We start from the raw sequence: 13386 nt of genomic DNA, 5'->3' as shown, positions 1-13386 counted from the left end.
TGTGGGGGGAGAGGAAGTGGGTGATGTGACGTCCGGGAGTCTGGCTTGGACAACTGCATGGGTGGGTCCTCTGCTGAGTTGAGTGAGGGCCTGGGAGGAGTTGGGGGCTGGGTCAGGGAGGAGGGTGATGAACTCCGTTCGGGGAAGGTGGTTTAAGCGTCCAAGTAGAGATGTCTGACGGGCAGTTGGACAGTTGCCGGGGTGGGGGCTTAAAGCCTTGGACACAGGACACAGGTGTGGAGAGTGAACAGGGCACCCAGGAACCTTTGTTCAGCAGTTACGAGATGAGCAGGGAAAAGGACGAGGGGAAGAGAAGGGGAAGGTGGGATCGCATGCTCCCTGACGGTGGTTGGCGAGGTCAGCGAGCACGAAGCCTGCCTGGGGTTAGCGCAGGCGAGGGGATTGCTGTGTCTGAGCCAGAGCGCTTTCAGGGCAGCAGCGGGGCCTGAGGCCAGGTTGCAGAGAGCAAGAACAGGATTCAGGATTGGGGTGTGGTGGCTGAGGGGCCAGGTGTTTCTGAACAAGTTCTGTGTCCACGTGGACAGTCCATATTCTGGTTGCGTCCTGTGCTCTAGCATGGTTTTGGGAGACGAAAAGAGAAGGGAGGATTGGTCTTTTTTTTTTTTTTTAAATACAAGGCAAGGACATAGTTAAAAATTTAAAAAGGAATATAAATTAAAAACGAAGTCTCGCTTCAGCCGCCTTTCCCAGTCCCAGTGGGTAACCTGCCTTAGCTGTTTGCTGGGTGTCCGTCTCTGTGTTATCTTAAAGACGTAAAAAATACGCATGGTGTGTGTTTGCTGTGAACCAAGTTGAGATGACGCTGAAATACTGTGCTGTACTGTCTTTTTCGGTTCGGATTATACAGTCTCTGCTATGAATCCCTAAATGCTGAGCAGCAGCATAAATTGTGTCAGTATCCGTTTCTTAAAGAGAAACCGACAAAAGAAATTAGATGTATTGGGACTTTGTAACTGCTTATGCATTTTACTCTGTTGCTTGCAAATGACGTTCAGTGACTGAAAATCCCGTGCTGTTGCCTTGAAGGTGGCTTTCCACAAGTCCAGTGAGCTGATGGTCAGCTTTTCCAAGGGCGTAAAGTTTGCTGTCTTCTGAGCGTCCCTCTCCTCCCATCGTTAGATGCGACATCAACAGACAGTTAGACATAGTCTGTTAACAGGAACAGATAGTTGTAATAACCTTTCTAAGCACACTTTTAATCAAGATGCTGGAGTTTTGAAACATATGATTTGCTGACTCGTAAATAAACTTCCAATTTCCTTTATTTCACAATTTGACATGCTTTAAAACCTAAGGCTGAAGCGGGTAGCTTCTGCTGACACAAGATAATCTGTCAGTTCTGCAAGTCAGTTTTTCAGGGGTTCGTTTGGTGTGCTAACAATTAGACCCCGTTTCTATTTGTTTATTACCCTCCCTGTCCCCACACCAAGAGGACGGGTACTTTTTGCCTCCACTGAAGCTTCGCTCCTGTTTCAGCAGGTTAGCGAAAATAATGAAGAGTAGCTAAAACATAAAACGAAAGTACTGATGGAGATGCTAGAGAGTGAAAGATGCTGAAGCGCAGCATGGGATGGCCGAGTGAAGAATTTGGGGGAGGGCGGGGGGGGCAGGGGGCAGGACTCACGTGGGGCTGGGGGAGTGGGAAGGGCGGCTGCTTCCAGCCCAGAGTCCTGCAGTTGCTGGGAGCTACTGGAATGACTGGGAAGAAACAATGTTCTTTGCTTTCGGAGCTAGATGTTGCATCTGATCCATAGGACGTAACTTAAAATTGGTCTCATGGCGGATTTTGATAAATAATGTCTGGTTTGCATAATCTGGAGCTATTATCCAGATCTGAACCTTTGGTCCAGAAATGCTAAATGTCAGCATTTTTGAGCGTTATGTGAAACCAAGTTCTTGAGCTGGTGTTAATGGCTGTTACCTTCCCTGTTCTCAATCCTAGAAAATGTCAAACGGAAATGCAAATCTGTATTGCTCAGACTTATGCTTTAAATGAAAATATCCCAGTGATTATTGGATCTGTTCAGTTTCAGAGATACTTTAATTATAGTAAATAGAATGACACTTTAGACTAGTAGTATATGTGGCTTACAGTATTTTTTAGAGCAACGTTTTTTTTCTAAAGAGGAAAAAGGTAGATGCTGACAATTAGATTCCTGTGATGGTAATAGGGGAGATCATTTACTGCACATATTTGGGGTTTGTTCAGCCTGTGCTAGTTTTTTCTGCAATAATGATACACAGTGCACATATGAACGTGCTTCTGGAATCTTAAACTTTGGAATTTCCTGTCAAATGTGTATCTAAACTCCTAAGTTTAAATTTGCTTTGATGCTTTTTCAGTTGTCGAATTCTTTTGAGCCAAGGGAAAAGGTTTTCCTTTAAGGAGTAAAAATAATTGTCAAGTTCTGTAAATGTGTTTTCTACCATGGCCAAAGCAGTGTGTCACAGATTTCTTTTGAGATATAACCCAGCGATAGGAATGAAGCATATTCTCTTTACAGGTGAACGAAGACAGTCTGGGCTGTTAGGAAGAACTTAGGGGAACTGCATGAAAGAGACAGAGGCTTGCCCGGGGAGGGGGGCGGGAGGAGGTCACGGGAAAGCGAGGTGACAGGCATCCAGCATAGGGGCTCGATGGGAGCGCAAGTGGGCTCCGGGGCGGAGCGCTCTCTTTCCAGGCGGTGTGAGTCCGTGTAGGAACCAGCTCCTCGTCCCGGTGCGCAGGGGAGCTTCGACGCACCCCCTGAAGCGTCCAGTGTCCACCTTGTTGTGCTTCGACTAGGCGTTTCATTTAAAGGTGGCGAAATTTGTCCATGACAGCTAGTAAGACTTAAAAATAAAACGCTGATACTCAACCCTCCTGGGACTGCAGGTCCCCTGCCACTTGTCATGGTCCCTCGCCCTTCTCCCCTCTCCCTTCTTCCTCACCCCCCTGAAATCCCATGGTCCGTTATCATCACAGCCTTGCACGCCCTGCCCCTCCCTCGCCTCTTTCACTTCACTGTACTCACCGGCAGAAGCCTGCACCCAGTAAGTGCGTTCTCCGTCCGCTGTCGTGACCGGTGACCGGAAGTGGACCCGCATGCCGCCACAGTCACGTGACTGTCAAACAGCGACTCTTCTCTTCTAGGTGGCTGTTTTCTTCCTTCCCCTTTCCCCTCCCCAGCGCTCCTCACCCACCCTTAAACTTAATGCCAAGTCCTCTGTTTTCTCAGTGAAATCGGAAGAAATCAGAAGAGGTCTTGCGTAAACTCTCACCACATGTCTACCTATTTACCTGGATCTGTGCCCGTGTATTCGGCTGCCCTTCCTCTTACTGTGGGCGAACTGTGTGCACCCAGGAAAGGCCACCTCTGCACTTGGCCGCTTGGCCCGATCTGCTCGCGCTTACTCAGGGGAGTTACTCTGTCAGTCCCACCGCTCCCCTGGCTTCCTGCCAGTCAGCACGCACACTGTCTCGTCCTCCAGAAGGTCTTTCTAAACCCATGTCTGCTGCAGCCCCTGCCCTCATTTATAAGGGCTAGCCTTATAAAGTCAAATTCTAATTGACCGCAGATGGTAATGCTGACTTTGAGTTGCAAATGATTAATTTAGGAATGAGCTTTACACCACCTGTTTGTCAATTGATTTTCTAGAATTACCTCAATCAGCCTCCTTTCGTATTTTGACCGACAGCTCGATTATTTGTTAGATGAACCTTTGTCCATTCCTTTGTCCAGTAAAGAGAAAACTCTTAAAATGTTGAGAAACGTTGGCAGTTGGCAGATAATTTTAATTATTTCAGAGGAGTTTTGCTCCATTGAAAAACTGACAGGAGAATGTGAGTCCTTTCCTTTCTCCCCAGCTTAATGACATCGTGTTTGTGTGAGGGTGCTCAGTGTTGCAGTTAGAAGTGACCCACGGTTGACAAGGGGAGCGCCTGGCACCTCTCCTCTCAGTGATGTCGTCAAGGAACTTTTTCCCCTTAGCTAACGAAATGTCTTCTTTTTTTTTTTTCTTTCTGCTTTATCTCCCCAAATCCCCCCCGACCCCGTACATAGTTGTATATCTTAGTTGCAGGTCCTTCTAGTGGTGGCACGTGGGCCGCCGCCTCAGCGTGGCCTGATGAGCGGTACCATGTCCGCGCCCAGGATCCGAACCAGTGAAACCCTGGGCCGCCACAGCGGAGTGCGCGAACTTAACCGCTTGGCCACGGGGCCGGCCCCAGAAATAAGTCTTCTTAAACTTCCCCTTCCTACCAAAGGCTTACCGGCATTTGTGAAAAGTCCACATTAGGGAGTTGGCTTTGAGTAATTACTTGGCCAATCCGTTAGCGTTGGAGTGCCATCAGCCTTTTCCTGGGGATGCTCTTCCCCAGGGGAGAATCCGCGTAGAGCAGGAGGCTGGGCGCAGGGCGGCGGCCTTCGGGGCCTCTTTACTCTCCGGTGGCTCCAGGTCACCGGGGTGCGAGTCGTTTAAAGATGTCTGTGTCCACTTGGTGTCAGGATTCCTGCTCAGGAACGTGTCGAGGGCTTCTCTGGGTCTGAGGAGGTGGGCTTGGAGTCCCTTCTTCCTCCGCTGTGCGTGTGCCCAGGTGCAGGGGTGGAGGGAGGGTGGCGTCTGAGTTACGGCGTCTGCGCGGTCTTGGGCTGGTGGCTCGACCCCCCACGGAGGTCCCTTAGAGCCTCCGGCTGGGGTTGCCTGTGTGAGGACTGGGGTGGCTTGCTGGGAGTCTGTCCTTAAAAGATCTCTTTCCCCCCTTATTTTCTAGGAGTATGCAGCACTCAGTAAAGACCTCAGTGCGTGCAGGGAACAGCTCCTTGAAAGGGAGGAAGAAATTGCCGAAATGAAGGCTGAGAGAAACAACACCAGGGTCAGTAGGTGCCGGAACTTGAGCCTCTGGGCCACTATCAGTCACTCTGGCTGGCTTTAAACTCGAAAGACGTCCACTCTACCTGGTTTCAAACACATTTTCGACATTTTCCCACGACTTAACTGTGATCGATCAGTTCAGCGTTCTCATACTTTTCTTGAAATTCATAGTTAAGAATTAGTATTTTGATCCATTTGAGGAGGAATTTCTCTAACTTTCTACTGGATTGAAGGCATTCACACTGGTTCAGCATGAGATGGAAAGGATTGATTTGCCCCGAATCCCAATGTGCAATTGAAGGTGTTGTTTAAACTTGCGTCTGTGTTGGCCTTTTCTCCCAGCTGCTGTTGGAGCACTTGGAGTGCCTCGTCTCCAGGCACGAGCGGTCCCTGAGGATGACGGTGGTGAAGAGGCAGGTGCAGTCCCCCGCCGGCGTGTCCAGTGAGGTGGAAGTGCTGAAGGCGCTGAAGTTGTTGTTCGAGCACCACAAAGCTCTGGATGAGAAGGTACCCGCGGCCCCGGGGCCAGCCTTGGGCTGCGCGCTGTGCGCCCGGCGGGCGTTGTGCGTGTGCAGCTTCAGTTTACTCTTAGTAGCTTCTGGAATTCTTGTCAACAAAGTTCTTCTGTAAGAAGACAGTTCTATATGGTTAAAAAGTATTAGTTGGCAGAAATGTTTTAGATTTTTGTTTGTTGTTTTTTCCTTTTTCTCCCCAAAGCCCCCGGTACACAGTTGTGTATTCTTCGTTGTGGGTCCTTCGAGTTGTGGCATGTGGGACGCTGCCTCAGCGTGGTCTGATGAGCAGTGCCGTGTCCGCGCCCAGGATTCGAACCGACGAAACACTGGGCCGCCTGCAGCGGAGCGCGCGAACTTACCACTCGGCCACGGGGCCAGCCCCTGACATAAATGTTTTAAAATTTGTTATATCCTGTTTATAGATTTGCTGTTAAGAATTGGGTAATGCAATTTATTTAGGGAGAAGATTTTTCTCAAACTTAAAATTTAGAGCTGTTAATAGGAAGTTTCCATGACGGTAACATCAATGAGAGACGTTCCAGGTGTTCTATGTTATATCCTGCTAGTGGTAGGATCACTGTCCGCGAAGGCTTGGAGAAGTGTGCACCCACACACTCCACCCCTGCTGTCCAAGTTTTTCTGCTTTGCAAATGGGTAATTATCCCTCCTGCCTATGTATTTTTAAAACTTTGCCAGTAGTAATATGGAAATTGATTTCGTGTAGCGCCATGCTGAAGAAGACTAATCAATATCTCTGAGCCATTAACATCTCTGGAAATCCCGGGGTGCTGCTAAGAAGCTAGGACACACTCTTGCTCCCGCCTTAAAAATAGTTCATGGGGAAAACGTGAGTGACAGGTGAGGTCGCGATAGCCTGCGCGCCCTGCAATAGAAACAGCTGTGGCAGGGCAAGGGTATTTTGAAGAGTCTTGAGTATTAGTTCTAGGATAGTCTGTTGTGTCATTTTCATGCAAATGAAAATATGAAAGACTTCATTTTTGACTGAGTGTGAAATGCAGTTGATGCACAGAGTTAAAGAAGTCCCGTATAGAATTTTACTTGGCTGTTTTGTGGCTCAGCTCCTGTAGCTCCGGCAGAGATACACACGGAAGGGAGACCGTCAGCCAGCTGGCGTCTCCTTCTTCGTGCTGTTTGAAGGCGCTTTACGCAACGTGCTGAGTGCCTGTCCCTCCTCCGGCGGACAGACTGACTGCAGAGGACAGTGGCAGCAGGTGTGTGGGTGTGTGCCGCCCTGTCTCCCGTGCTGCCGTCCGTCTCTGTAGGTAGACCCCCCGTCTCCCTCGGTCCCGGTGGGCAAGGCTCGGAGGAAGCAGCCTGGTGGTCAGTCGGCGGACTCGCGCCCCATCCTCGCCGAGTTCCCTGCGTCAGTTACCTCGTCTCTGAGCCTTCGGAATTCTCATCCGTCAGTTAGGGACGGTAACTGTCGGTTTTGCTTCAGCAAATATTGATTGTCTGCCATGTGTTAGGCACTGTCTGTCCAAGGGCTGGGTAGACAGATGTTTGGGGGATTAAATGAGATAATAGCCAGCATTTATTGCTTCTAAGCCTCTTTCTGTGAGTTATCTCCCTGAGCCTCGTAACAATACTGTAGAGTATGCTCTCTACTATAAATAGTACTAGAAGGCAGGGGACTGTTCCGCAGCCCGTCTGACAGTGAAGGAATTGAGGCACGGAGAGGTTTGGGAGCCCCTTCAGAGGCCGGTAGCGAATGAGTGTGGAGTTTGGTTATGGTGAAGAGTGCTTTCCTCTGACTCCCACAGTTAACCGTGACCAATAGGGAAAAAAGGAGAATGACGAAGAAAAAGTGCAAACGGTATGCAAATGTGTGGTGGACGGAGTGACAGTCTCTCTCTCCACCCCGTGTATGTCCACAGTGTGGGGTATTTTATCTGAAAGGCGGTGGTGTTTTTACTGTGCGTTCATAGTTTTCGTAGAGAAAGATGGGTGAAGTTCTACATTGTGAGAATACAAGTAATGAGTAGAATAAGCTTGCTGAGTCAGGGGGCTTAGTGACAAGCTGCCTGGTGATCCGTGCAGAGAAATAAATTATTCTAAGGCCTTTGGTTCCCCGCGTCGATGGGAGGGTGGGAGAAGTGCTCTGGAGGGCCCCCCTGGGGTGTGTTGTGGTCCAGTGCTGCCCCCTTGCCGCTTCCTCACCAGGCGTGCCTCGGTCCAGTGCTGCCCCTCTGCTGCATCCTCACCAGGCGTGCCTCGGTCCAGTGCTGCCCCCCTGCCGCATCCTTGCCCGGCGGGGCCCGCGATTAAAGGATGCCTCTGCACACTGCTCGCTTCTTGTCTCAAGTCTGAGATTGGCAGGCCCGGGGCCGTCCTGCGCTGCCCCAAATGCAGGAGAGGCCGGGAGAGTAAGTGCCTGGGGCTCTCAGCTCCTCTGGCCCGGTGCTGTTCCCAGGCCTGGGGAGGGGCTCAGAGGCCGGGCAGCCAAAACAGGTGACAAATTGTGACAGCGTGCCTGAAATCACTGCAGCTGTGCCTCTGCAGCTGGAGAAGGCCGTTTAGTGTTTACTTACATGGCAGCTGGAACGCTCCTCCTGGCTGGGATTATCGGGGCCAACTGCCGCCTCCCCCTCCCCTGCCCTGACTTCCCCGAGAAGGGAAGAGAACACGTGTTAAATAAACCCGGGGATTAGGGATTTGGAGTTATATCCCGCCCCCCCGCCCCCGTTTGTTACTTTTATTCTCCTTCCTGATGATCTTGACTCCATTTCTGTGAGAAAGTTTCACAAACTGGACAGCGTGTCTTTTTGATGTGTGTATGGTGGGTGCCTGACAGTCACCAGAGTGGGAGAAAGGCCCATGCAGGAAAAAGTAGTAGGTGGTTAGAATAAAGGGTTTAAGTTGGAGAGAATGTGCATTCCGAGGTTGTTTTCTTGTGCAAACCATAGAAATAGTTGTTCCTAACGAAGTTCGACGATGAATTAAGAGATTGTGTGGAAGCAGATTCCTGATTATAGGTTCTGCGTAGTTTGTACAAACCCTTAACGTGCAGTTCGTTCCCCTTCATGTTCCCCAACTGTGTCCACAGGGCTGGGCGCTGCGGGAAGGGAGCCGTTTCCAGCAGACCTGGAAGCGTTAATACAGTAGCCGCTCTTTCCGCGGCTTCCAGGCTGCGAGCCCGTGCCCCCGCCTGGCCTGGAAACCCACGAGCGGTGGAGGGCAGGGCGTCGCTGCCCACCGTGTCTGGGACTCGGGATGCGGGTTTCTCTGTGCTTTGAAACGCTGCCGGTGTTCCTTCAGTTGTAAATTCGTCTGAAGAGCCTCTGGTGGGAAGTTTTATAGTAATGCCGTGTAAAGAGATAGTGACACACGTAGTGCTAATTTGCAGTAACTTTAAGCATTGCCAGTAATTTAATTTCCAGGGAGCTCCTGAACCGCCTGTGCTCGGGTCTCCGTGGTTCTGTTTGCTGCGCTCGCTGGCGGGCATTAGGTTCGTTCCAGTTGGAAAACCTCTGCGGGAAGGACGGAGGGAAAGGAAGCACTTGCTATCCACACATTCTTGGGTAATTATTTTCATTTGAACGAAAGTTTTGTGCCACTGACTAGGAAATAACGTTAAATCCTAGCCCTCTGCTCCCTCTGCTCTAGTCGTCATCTTGGAGATTCCTTCGTCCCTGTGGGGTCACCCGTCCCCTTTTTGAAGATGATCGCCACGTTTCTGTCTGGAGCTCCACATTTGGGATGCTCCTGCATGCCCAGCCCCGAGTTTTGCCGTATCCCTTAGAAGGCCCGTAGACGTCCTGCTGTGTACCTCAGTCCAGGGTCCTGCTCCGCCTTCCTCCTTGGTCAGCCTCGAGTCTCCCCGCCTCCCTCCCCACTTCACGCGCCTCCTCTGCCCTTCCTCGCTCATCCTGCAGGGCCAGTCCGCAGCTCTGTCCGGTGTTTTCTGCTCTCACGTCGTTTCTGTTTTCCTTTGTGCTCTGGTGCGCTAGCTTGGGCCGTTCGTGGGGCCTTGGTGTCTACATGAGGTGGCTTTGCTTGTGCTTTCTTCCTTTCCAGGCCACCTAGCTCCCAGGGTAACCCAGACCTCTGGCATGAGAAGGTTTTGGCAGGGCCTATCCATGGCAGCAGGTGTTTGGCAGTTTGGCATTCATGGCTCCGTGTTCTGGCTTTATTCACCTTTCCCACATCTTTCCCTCTGTAAATGCCCCTTCACTCTGCCCAACCAGTCTGCTCACTCTGCTCCCCTTCCCTGACGCCTCGTCCTGCGCGATTCCCTGCTCGGGTACTGCCTCTCCCTCTCCTCGCTTTCATCAGACCCCACCTGCCTCTCCAGGGCGAGGTCACCCCTGTGAGGTCTGCTCGGACCAACTCCGATTCCTTTTATCTTTTCTCCAGTTTTTCAAAATGCCACCAGCTTTAAGAAAAACGCAGATGAAAGAGTAGGATCAAGGTCATTCTTGAGGGGGTAAAAGAAATCACAAAAAGATCTCCTGTGGGGCGTGTGGCCAGCCTCTTTCTCCCCATGGGATGATGGCGGTGGGCTTGCTGGGTGAGCGTGGAACAGTCTGCTTTTTCACTGACTGCTGAGTGGCTTCCTCTTCTTTCCCACCCTCCCCTCCTCCTCTACCTCCCCCTCCACACCCGTGTCAAATCTTGGATCCTCTGCTTACTAACTTTCTGATCTTGGCCAAGATATTTCACTTCTGAGACCGTTTTGTCGTCTGTAAAGTAGAGATACTATTTATTTCCCAATATTATAGGCAGATTTAGTGAGAACTAAAATAAAGCATCCACCGCTGTACCCTGCACAAGGTGGGCCTTCATTAGATGCGAGGTGTCTGTCTGCAGACCCCGTAGCCCCGACTCGGGTGACTGGGAGGGCGTACAGCCTGCGGGGGCTTGGTTTGGGTGCTCACCGTGGGATCTCCCCCTGAAGATGACATCGTCTTGAGCTCTGAGTCCCGAGCTGCTTATCAGCCAAGTGACCTTTGTAGGTCACTAACCTGCCCGGGCCTGTCTTCCAGTCTGTGAAGTGAGCTCATTATGTATGCCTTCCTGTCGTATGTGACATCTACTTTTATGTGATAAATATTGGAAAATATTTTGAAAACCAGTCAAGCATTAAGCACGTATAAAGTTATTACAATGAATATTTGTGTCTTAGGAGTACTTAGCATCGTGCCTCCCAACTTTTTTGTTCAGTAAATTGTCCAAATTAATAGGGCTGCTCCTTCTCCAGCTGGTATTGCTGTCTCCTGAGCTTGCTGGAGCCTCGAGAGGAAATCCCTAATAAAGTAGCTTCCGTTCCAGTTTTGTACTTAGACCTTTGGTTCATTCTGAGACGCCCTTCTTGTTAAGTTAGAGGGTAGGTAAAACTGGTTATAATATAAGGCTCGTGTGAGACTGGTTTGCAAGACGTGAATACACGGAGCCATGACAGTTTAAGAAGGTTACAACGCGGTAATATTCACAGTCAGACGTAGTCGTTGCTGGTTCAGATCCACGGGGACCTGTTGTTTGAACACTGCATTGTTCGCCCGGGCTGGGGATTTTGAAACAGCGAGGGGAGCAGTTCTTTCCCTCGAGCAGACTCGTGTGAGCGTGGTCCCGCACGGAAGGGACAGGTGCTGTCTTTCTCAGGGGCCGGCGGAGCCTGTACAGAGCGGCAGGGTTGAGCTCCGGCTGCGACGTCATGTTGGGCATGCGGGAGGCGCGGGGCTGGGGCGGCATTGGGAAGGAGGAGCTGCCACGGGCGCGCGAGCAGGAGCAGAGGGCGCAGTTGTGGGCCGGCTGGGCGGGCCTGCTGCGTGTCGGGTGGTTGGCTGCGGAGGGGTGTGGTGTGCCAGGCACGCCGGGTGGGAGGAGAAGGGTCGACAGAGGAACAGAAAGGCACCGAGGGTGTGAGCTCACGGCAGGGCGGTCCCCGAGGGCTGGAGTCAGTTCTCCGAGAGCGCTCTGGTGGGGCAGCGTGATGGGGGCCCTGCAGGTGCCGAGAGGCCGCCTTTGTTGACGCTGCACCCTTACCTGAGATCCGCCAGCCAGCTGTGTGTGCTCCGGGGGCCGTTGTCACTCCTGCTGTGGACACTGCAGGAGAGGGGGTCGACAGCGTCTTCGGGCTCACCTGTCCTCACTACTCTCAGCCGAGGCTGCGTGGCCTTGCACGCCGCAGCTGCTGTGTTTCTTTGACTTGTTAGCAGGCGGTGAGGAGGTGCTGTCAGTGTAGCCTCAGGTAGCCGTAGGTGCTCCTTCTGAACTTGTGTTTCTGCTGACCCGGCGTGATGGAGCCGCGGGAGGAATCCCGCATGGAGCACTTTCAGGCACGGCTGATGTCGAGACCCCTGCCTCAGCCCGAGATGCCCTTCTGTCCCGTGTGTCCAAAACGCTCGTCAGAGACGGAAAGGAGAGCAGGCTGCTCGCTTGTCCTCGGTGTCCTGTGCGCTCAGCTGGAGCTTCCAGGCGTGGTCTCCCCGTATGTGTTGCAGTGCTGGCCCAGCTTCTCCATGCTCGTTCCCTGCCTGCCTTGGGAATTGCGGGTGGCTCTAGGGCAGTGAGGTGCAGTGTGCGGGGACCCAGTTGCCGTCAGAGTGGGGCTGTTGAATAGTACCCGCGGGGGTCTTGTTTGACATTTCTGTTCCCGTCAGTAGTGGAGTCTCAAAGTGTGACAGAGCAGGTCCTGTCTTAGGTCCCTTTCTGTGCCGTTGTGCTCGGTGGTACCTATGAAGGCCTAGGGGGTGGTGTCCAAACGCTCTTCCACATCTCGGACGTCCTCATGTAATAAAGGTCATGAAATAACTTCACAGAGTGCTTCATCACACGCAAAAGAGTGGATTGTGGCTTTCTTTGCAGAATTGAAGTGCTAGTGTGAACTACTGACAAGCCTGAAAAATGCTAAAATTGTAACTGAATCGGGGAAACCTTGCTCACAGCCTAGGACTGTTCAGGAGAATTGCTAACCTGTAAACTCTAAAGCCGTTCCTGAGAGGGGCTGGGGAGACCAGTATGACGTCATTTTACTCGAGGAGCGGGGGCGTTAATCAGGTTACTGTCCTCCCCTCTCAGGTTCAGGATGCCTGGGACACTGGCACCCTCCATCACTTCCATGCCTTTATTGGCTCCGTGTTTTGGTGGAGCCATCATTGCCGGGAGGGATACCACCAGTGGTTCTGGAACGTGGCGGAGTGTGAGTGACGGAGCAGTGACTCGCAGGTGGAGCGTCCTAACGGAGGGACTCCCTCGTGGTGGATGGTGTCAGATGAGTCTCCAAGGGCTCACTAAAAGATGAGCTGCTGTTGTCAAGCAAGGAAGACTAGGAAACATAGTTTAAGGGTCTCGCGGAGATGTTTTAAAGCCTGGTGATGTAAGTGCAGAGTAAGCATGTTCGATGTGGTAACTTAGCGTGCAGCTGGCACGAACACTTTTGTCTGCCTGTTTATTGTAATAAATTTCTGGGGCTGAGTCGGAGTCAGAGTCGGCTGGTGCTCTACTTTCCTGGAAGGGTGTGTTAACGTGGCCAAGCTTTCGGGCAGCGTCTTCGTAGGGAAATGGGGGGCTGGCCCCTTGAAGTCGCCTTGTGTTTAGGCACACAGACTATGTATGTGATGTTTACATAAGCTTCATAACTGGGGTGTCAAGCTGAATAATCACAGGTTTGTGATTATTTCTACTGTTATGTAATAGCGTAATATTTTAATCTGTCCTTTATTGCCATGGGAGGTTAAAAAAGGCAAAGATTTGGGGCCAGCCCCCTGGTGTGGTTAAGTTCGGTGCACTGCACTTCAGTGGCCTGGGTTTCGGGTTTGGCTCCTGGGCACAGACCTACTCCACTCGTCAGCCATGCTGTGCCAGCAACCCACATGCCAAGTAGAGGAAAATTGGCAACAGATGTTAGCTCGGGGGCAGTCTTCCTGGCCAAAAAGAAAGGGCAAAGATTCTACATAGAGAAATTACAGTGAAATAAAACATTATTTTTGCAAATAATGTTTTATCTTCTAAAAAGTAGTAAGACAGTCCTCACTTT

General features: G+C 51.4%; 1 protein-coding gene across 17 annotated transcripts in view; it reads left to right on the top strand.

The window, feature by feature from the left end:
- Positions 1–13386, top strand: part of LOC138916689 (liprin-alpha-1-like) — a 91296-nt gene that overhangs the window by 56046 nt on the left and 21864 nt on the right. For 15 of the 17 annotated variants that reach the window (XM_070229829.1, XM_070229826.1, XM_070229825.1 and 12 more), the window contains 2 exons: positions 4775–4876; positions 5218–5382. In XM_070229829.1, coding sequence (XP_070085930.1) covers positions 4775–4876; positions 5218–5382 — 267 coding nt within the window. The remainder of the gene's footprint in view (positions 1–4774; positions 4877–5217; positions 5383–13386) is intronic. The other 2 variants (XM_070229840.1, XM_070229828.1) reach the window with 1 other exon arrangement.

The sequence above is a fragment of the Equus caballus genome, chromosome 12, assembly GCF_041296265.1.
Source record: "Equus caballus isolate H_3958 breed thoroughbred chromosome 12, TB-T2T, whole genome shotgun sequence".
Taxonomy (NCBI): domain Eukaryota; kingdom Metazoa; phylum Chordata; class Mammalia; order Perissodactyla; family Equidae; genus Equus; species Equus caballus.
The sequence above is the reverse complement of the archived record's forward strand: the minus strand, read 5'-3'. Positions and strand labels throughout refer to the sequence as shown.